Source organism: Meles meles, unplaced genomic scaffold (genome assembly GCF_922984935.1).
Source record: "Meles meles unplaced genomic scaffold, mMelMel3.1 paternal haplotype, whole genome shotgun sequence".
NCBI lineage: Eukaryota > Metazoa > Chordata > Mammalia > Carnivora > Mustelidae > Meles > Meles meles.
In genome coordinates this window covers 17937-25382 of record NW_025721270.1, presented here as the reverse complement: position 1 = coordinate 25382, position 7446 = coordinate 17937, and the positions used below count along the sequence as shown (strand labels likewise).

General features: G+C 49.7%; 1 protein-coding gene across 1 annotated transcript; it reads right to left on the bottom strand.

The window, feature by feature from the left end:
• Positions 1 to 651: 651 nt before the first annotated feature.
• Positions 652 to 5769, bottom strand: LOC123936269 (protein NYNRIN-like; the record flags this gene model as incomplete). The annotated part of the gene is made up of 4 exons (XM_045996916.1): positions 652 to 999; positions 1303 to 3191; positions 4342 to 4372; positions 5338 to 5769. Coding segments are annotated over 4 exons (2700 nt in total), but the record flags the coding sequence as incomplete, so codon positions are not given.
• Between the last annotated feature and the right edge of the window lie 1677 nt (positions 5770 to 7446).

Sequence of the window (7446 nt, the reverse complement as noted above, 5' to 3'; positions counted from 1 at the left end):
TGAGTCCTTCGTCATAATTTTCCTTATAGAGTCTAAGGCCCCAGCTATATCCTTTTGTCCAGTGGACTGCTTTCTTTCCAGACTCTGTGAAGGTAATCTTAAGGGGGTGACATCATGCATTTTTACAATGTTTTCCATCATTTTCCCTTCCCCAAAATGTTCCCAGCTGATGGGAACAATTAGCTATTACAGTGATAAAATCCCAATTTGAGGTGGGTTTCCAATAGACATCACCTGTAGTTTCACATCCCCAGGCCGCACAGTAGAAGTCATTAGGGCCTCCACATTTATAGGCCCGTCCTCTAGTATTACTATTCTTTGGCGCGGGGCAGACATAAAAGGGGAATACCCTAAGTTTGTAACGTCGTGGTCCGTCTCCACATCCCCGGTTAGGGGGCGACATTCCATTGCTTGTAGGGGATGTTGGTGGCTTATGGGGATCATCGTGTTGACCTATGTCCCAAGATCCCATAGCCAGTTTACAGAGATCCGGATACAGGGTAGGCCACCATGTATTAGGGGCGTGTTGGGCCGTACTGGACCAGATAACTTCCCCCGTTTGAGAGAGAACCTGCCAGGTTAATTGCTTGGGGAGATGTGGGCTGGTGCCATTTATAGGGGAAAGGAAAGAGAATAAGCAAAAGAGTAAGATCAACGGCGAATGAGTCTTATCTTTAGTGGGTTTGGGGAGCGTTGGACGGTCCATTCCGAGTTCTGAGGGTGTCCTGTTTGTTCTTCCGGGTGTGCCGTTTTCACATGGGAGGCGTGGATCCAGGCTGCAATCCCGTCAACTTTTAGCGCCGTGGGCATTGTCAGGAGTACCGTGTGGGGTCCTTTCCAACGGGGTTCAAGGTTTGTGGCTCGATGTCTGCGGACCCAAACGATGTCTCCGATTTTGTAGGGATGAGGCCGCAATGAGGCGTTAAGATTTTCCTCGTAGGCGGCTGCCAGGGGTTTCCAGACCTCTTGTTGCACCAGCTGCAAGGCTTGCAGATGGGCCTGTATGGAGGGGGAGGGGGAATGAGCAGAGATATCTGGCGCAAAGAACGTGACAGCGGGGGGCGGAGCACCATAGAGAATTTCGAAGGGGGTTAATCCATGGGGGCCTGGAGTATTTCTGGCCCAATAGAATGCTAGAGGTAGGAGCAATACCCAATCTTTAGAGCCAGTTTCAAGCAGTAATTTAGTTAGAGTCTCCTTAATGGTCCTATTCATTCTTTCTACCTGTCCTGAACTCTGGGGTCTGTAAGCACAATGTAGTCTCCAATCAATCCCCAGCAGCTTGGCCACCGACTGACTTACCTGGGAGACAAAGGCGGACCCGTTGTCGGACCCTAGTACCTCGGGCATTCCATACCTTGGAAAAATTTCTTCCAGTAGCTTCTTGGCGACTATATTGGCGGTTTCCTTTTTGGTAGGAAAGGCTTCTGCCCATCCTGAAAAGGTGTCTAGAAAAACTAAGAGGTATTTATATCCATACATGCCAGGTTTAATTTCGGTAAAGTCAATTTCCCAATGTGTGCCAGGTCGATGACCACGTACCTGGACACCTGGTCCAATAATAGTCTTCCCAGGATTGACTTGGGCGCAGGCTTTACAATTAGCGGCCGCTTGACGAAGAAGGAAGTTTTGTTTGGGGAAGTAGTTTTTTAAATTGGCCCTATCCATAAGAGATCTCATCTTGTTCGCGCTCAGATGAGTCAGCTGATGGAGGTGATTTATTAGTTCCTGCGCCATCTTTATAGGTACTATGGCCTTTCCTCGGTATTCCCATCGGTTTAGGGCTGAGTTGTAATTGGCCCCTATCTTCTGTATGAAATCCAAGTCGGCCTCCTCATAATTCCAAATGGGGGTCTCATCTGGCTCTCCTATCTCAGTGAGTATAGTAACAGTTAATAGTTGGGGCCCCAAAGCTGCCTGTTTGGCTGTCGCATCAGCTAGGCGGTTTCCTCTCGCCTCGGGGATATCCCCTTTTTGATGGCCAGGGCAGTGCATTATGCTCAGCTTCTTGGGGAGAAATAAGGCTCTTAATAGGGCCAATATTTCGGTCTTATTTTTAATCTCCTTACCGTCAGAGGTTAGTAGTCCCCTCCGCCGATAAATTTCTCCGTGAATATGGGCAGTGGCAAAAGCATATCTGCTGTCTGTATAGACATTAAGATTCTTACCTTCTGCCAGTTGGAGGGCCTGGGTTAAGGCGATCAATTCTGCCCGCTGCGCCGAGGTGCCTTCTGGTAGCGCGCTTGCCCATACAATTTGAGAGTCGGTCGTGATGGCCGCTCCTGCTCGTCGTTTTCCATCCTGCAGGTAGCTACTGCCATCAGTATACCAGGTCAGGTCTGCATCCTTCATGGGCTGGTCAGTTAGGTCGGGCCGTGTCCCATGTGTTTCAGCAAGGATCTGGTGACAGTCATGCAATGGTGCCTCCCTAGGAGTGGGCAATAAGGTTGCGGGGTTAAGAGTCACTATAGGTCCGAACTGGATCCTGTCTGAGTCCAGGAGGAGGGACTGATAATGAGTCAGGCGGGCATTAGACAGCCAGCGGTCTGGTGGTTGGCGGATTAAAGACTCCACTGTATGTGGAGCCAGGATGGTTAGGGGCTGTCCCAAAGTTAGTTTGGTTGCGTCCTTGATGAGGACCGCGATTGCTGCTATCATTTTTAGACATGGTGGCCAGCCTGCCACCATGGGGTCTAACTTTTTGGACAGGTAGGCAATAGGGCGTCTCCAAGGCCCGAGCCTTTGAGTTAGGACCCCCTTAGCAAATCCTTGTTTTTCATCAACAAAGAGGTCGAAGGGTTTTGTTATGTCTGGCAGGCCTAACGCCGGAGATGTAAGGAGTGCTTGTTTGATATGGTCAAATGCCTGCTGTTGTTGCTCAGTCCAAACAAAAGGAGTATCTTGTTTTGTTAAGGGGTACAGAGGAGCCGCTATCTCCTCAAACCCCGGAATCCATAGTCTACAGAAGCCTGCGGTCCCTAAGAATTCCTGCAATTGCCTGTGGTTTTGAGGTGCGGGAATGCCAGAGATAGTCTCTTTTCTCGCGGCTGTTAGCCATCGTTGGCCATTATATAGCTCATAACCCAGGTAAGTGACTTTAGTCTGGCAGATCTGGGCCTTCTTTGCGGATGCCCTATATCCCAGTTGGCCTAGGGTTAATAGGAGGTTCCCAGTACCTGTTCGGCAGTCCTCTTCATTGGTAGCCGCTAATAGAATGTCATCGACATATTGGAGCAGGATCAGAGAGGGATGTCTTACCCGTAAGTCGGCCAGGTCCTGGTGAAGGGCTTCGTCGAACAGCGTTGGGCTATTCTTAAACCCTTGTGGTAGCCATGTCCAGGTTAACTGACCTGATATTCCCAAGTCTGGATCCTTCCATTCAAAGGCGAAGAGGGGCTGACTCTGAGGACTTAGTCTCAAACAGAAGAAAGCATCTTTGAGATCTAGGACCGTATACCAGAAGTGGGTTGGAGGCAGGGAACTAAGTAAGTTGTAAGGGTTGGGCACCGTAGGCTGGATGTCTTCTACCCTCTTATTGACCTCCCTCAGGTCTTGGACCGGCCGGTAATCATTGGTGCCAGGTTTCTTGACAGGTAACAGAGGAGTGTTCCAGGAGGACCGGCATGGGGCCAAAATGCCCTGGTCTAGTAACCGCCTTATGTGCGGTTTGATGCCCTGGTAGGCCTCATTGGACATAGGATATTGCTTAACATTGACAGGAACGGCCGTTGCCTTTAATTGTATGTGAATGGGGGGCTACTGGATAGCTAGTCCCATTCCTCCTGTTTCCACCCAGGCATCCGGGTAAGACGCAAGCCAGGACTCTATGTTTCTCTGAGGTTGGGAGGGCTCCTCATGTAGTCTATATTTTTCTTCTAACTGTAGGGTAAGGATGTGTAAAGGAGTCCCGTTGGGGCCGGTCACAGTGGCCCCTGTGGCTCAAAATGGATTTGAGCCTTGAGCTTGGTTAATAAATCTCTCCCCAGGAGTGGGTAGGGGCAGTCAGGCACATGAAGGAATGAGTGAGAAACTTTACCTGAAGCCAGATGTACTTTTCTCTCCGTAGTCCATTTATATTGTTTTCCTCCTCTTGCTCCTTGAACCCATGCCACCCGGTCACTTAATGGTCCAGGGCTCTTGGTTAAAACGGAGTGTTGAGCCCCTGTATCTACTAAGAAGGTGACTGGTTGCCCCCCCAACGGTTAGGGATACCCGGGGTTTGGGGGGGGCTCCTGACCCTGACGGCCCTAGTCTTCGTCTAAAGCCATAAGTCTTGTGACTTGCTTAGCATTTTCCTTAGGGTGTCTGAATTTCTTTGGGCATTCTTTGGCCCAATGTCCCCTTTCTTTACAGTAGGCACATTGGTTTCGGTCTACTTGGGGCCTCCTTATGTCTCCCTCCCTGTCTGACTTTCCTGCCTCTGGTCCTTGGCTGCCTTGCACTACGGCGGCCAAGATTTTGCTAAGTTCCTTACTTCGTTTACGTTCTCGTTTCTCTTCCCTTTCTTCAGCTTCCTTCTTTAGTTTCTCCTCTTTCTCTTCCTGCAACTTCCTAAGTCGTTCCTCCTTTTCTTCCTGCAACTTCCTAAGTCGTTCCTCCTTTTCTTCCTGAGTCTCTCTTTTATTAAAAATCTTTTCTGCCTCCTTTAATAAATCTTGTAAAGAGAAATCTTGTAGGTTCTCTAAACGCTGTAGTTTATTCCTTATATCTGGTGCTGACTGCCAAATAAATGTCATTGAAACGTTTCCTCTCTGCTCATTGCTATCTGGGTCAAAAGGCGTATACCTGCGATAAGCCTCCTTAAGCCTTTCCAGGAAAGCGGTTGGAGATTCCTCTGGCCCCTGAGTTATCTGTCTTACCTGAGCCAAATTGATGGGGCAACTCCCCGCATTATGGAGACCTGCTATGAGTAACTGGCGGTAAAGATTTAGGTGGGTCCTACCTTCCGCCGTGTTGAAATCCCAGACGGGACGGGTCAAAGGGAAGGCGGCATCTATCACATTAGGGAGTTGTGTGGGCCTTCCGTCTTCCCCTAAAACGTTTTTTTCTGGCCTCCAGGAAAACCTTTTGTCTCTCCTCAGTGGTGAGGAGAGCCTGCAAGAGTTGTTGACAATCATCCCAGGTGGGTTGGTGTGTGATTAGAATGGATTCAATTAAGGCAGTTAGGGCTACGGGGTCCTGTGAAAAGGAAGGGTTATGGGACTTCCAATTATATAGGTCGGAGGCTGAAAAGGGCCAATATTGGAGCTGATTGCCTGGCCCTCCTCCTTGGTGCAGGGGAAAGAGTTTGGAAGTTCCTTCTTGTGTTGGCTCCCTGCGACCCCTAAGTCTTCCCACCATTGGGGATGGCAAGGGGTCGCGTTCTTCAAGTGGGTGCTCTGGCTCCCTTGTGGAATTTAGTGCCTGCGCAGGAGGGGGAGGAGGATAAGGGGGAGGTTCTTCAGATAGAAGGTCTATTAAGGGGGAGTCCTCCAGAGGAAGGATCTTCTGTGGTTTAGGACGCCGTGGAGAAGAGGGATCGCTGACTATAGGATATAGGTTAGAGGAAGAAGGAGGTTTGGGAGGGTCGGTGGGATCTGGGATGGGGTGAGGGACGGGGGGAGCGGAGGGTCCTGGGGGAGAAGTGGTGTATGGAAGGGTTTTGGGCTTTGGGTGAACGAAGGGAGAGACCCAAGGAGGAGGCTCATCAACCAGGCTTTCCCACACTACAACATAGGGTACTTGGTCCGGATGGTCTTGGGGTCCCTGGTTGAAGACTCGTTCTTTGACCTGTAAAATAACATGGATGTTAAAGGTTCCATCTTTGGGCCACCCAACGTTAAAGGTAGGCCATTCTGAAGTACAAAGTGTCTGCCATTTCCTTCTTCTGACTTCCACCGACAGGTTATTGGCTCGGATTTGGACGTCTCTCCAATGTCCTAAAGTGAGACTCATAAGTGTCTGTCCCATTTTGGAATCAAGGGAAATCCAAAGGGCAATGAGAAAGACACACAAAACACACAAGACAGTTAACGCACACAAGACACTTAACGAGCCGGCAAAAAGAAACGCTGCGCGATTTTGGTGCAAAACCGAAAGTACAGATTCAGACGGCCGTGAGGAAATATGAGTTTCCTCTGTGGCCCACTGATGGACGTATCCCTTGGATACGTGTGGGGGCCCGAAAAAACGGGCCCCTCTAATCCCTGGGGCGTCCCCCAGGGTGGCACGGGAGAAGTCCGAGTTCGTCAACTCCTTCTCAAGCTGCCCAGAATACAGATCTACTATGCGTAGTAGTACAGTCCTATACAGGCGTATAGGCAGAACAAACGGGAGACGAGAACACGAGCACGAGACAGAAAATGAGAACACAGTTATTAAGGCTTAAATGCTGGCCAGCTTACCTCCCGGTGGGAGTCGGTTGGATCCTTGGGCAGGAGTCCGATGATCTCGGTGGGACCTCCAAATGAAAGACCCGCGGATCCCCGTACCCAAGAATTCAACACTGCCACAGGATGCAAACAGCAAGAGGATCTTTATTGTAACGCGGGCGCCTGCGGGTGGTCAGCAGCTCCTGCTAGCTGAGCACACCAGGCTGGGGTGGTGCAGGGTTTTTATAGACAGGTACAAACAAGTTTTGGGTGGGGCGGAGCTGATTGGCTGACAGTTTGAACATTTGAAAAAGGCATACTTGGTGTTAGCGGATTGGCTTTGGAGGACCCGCGCGCGTGAAGACGAAGGCGGGAAGGGGGGGGGTAGAGCGGGGGAGCGGGAAGCGGACTTACAGAAGCAGATGCTTAGTTACAGGAACCTGATTGGTCTATTTAAATTAAGCATAGTCAGGCGTTGGGTTCAAGACAAAGACATAGCTGTTTGTTCTGGCGTGGCGGCCTTGTTTCAGCACTCTGGAAAAAGCCCTCAGCAAGGAGGAAGGGGGTCTTTCACTACCATGTCCCAGATGAAAGCCCTGACCCTCAGCACTGCTTCCAGCAGAGCTCACAAAGTTTTACACAGTTGAGTAGCCGTTCTAATGATCACAAGAAATAGACATGTGCTGCCTCTTATCCCAAGATCCAGTCATCTGAGACCACTCATGAAGTGTTCTCCTCAGACTGAAGGGAGACAAACCTTGTCTTTTGTTTCAAATCCCTTGGAGAAGGAAATCATGCCTTAAATTCCTTCCTCAGAAATCCCAGCAGGGTGGGAGCCTGCTTCCTCCTCTCTCTCTCTCTGCCTGCCTCTCTGCCTACTTGTAATCTCTATCTGTCAAATAAATAAATCTTAAAAAAAAAAAAAGAAAAGAAAAGAAATCCCAGCAGGACTTGTGTCCTTGGACCCTCATGATTAACCAATAACATGCTTATCTGAGTCTATCACCTTCTCTAGAAAGAGGATATTGACAATGAAGTTGGAGTAGTGCTATGTGACCAGCATGCCATTGCCCTAGAATCCTGGAGGAATGACTTC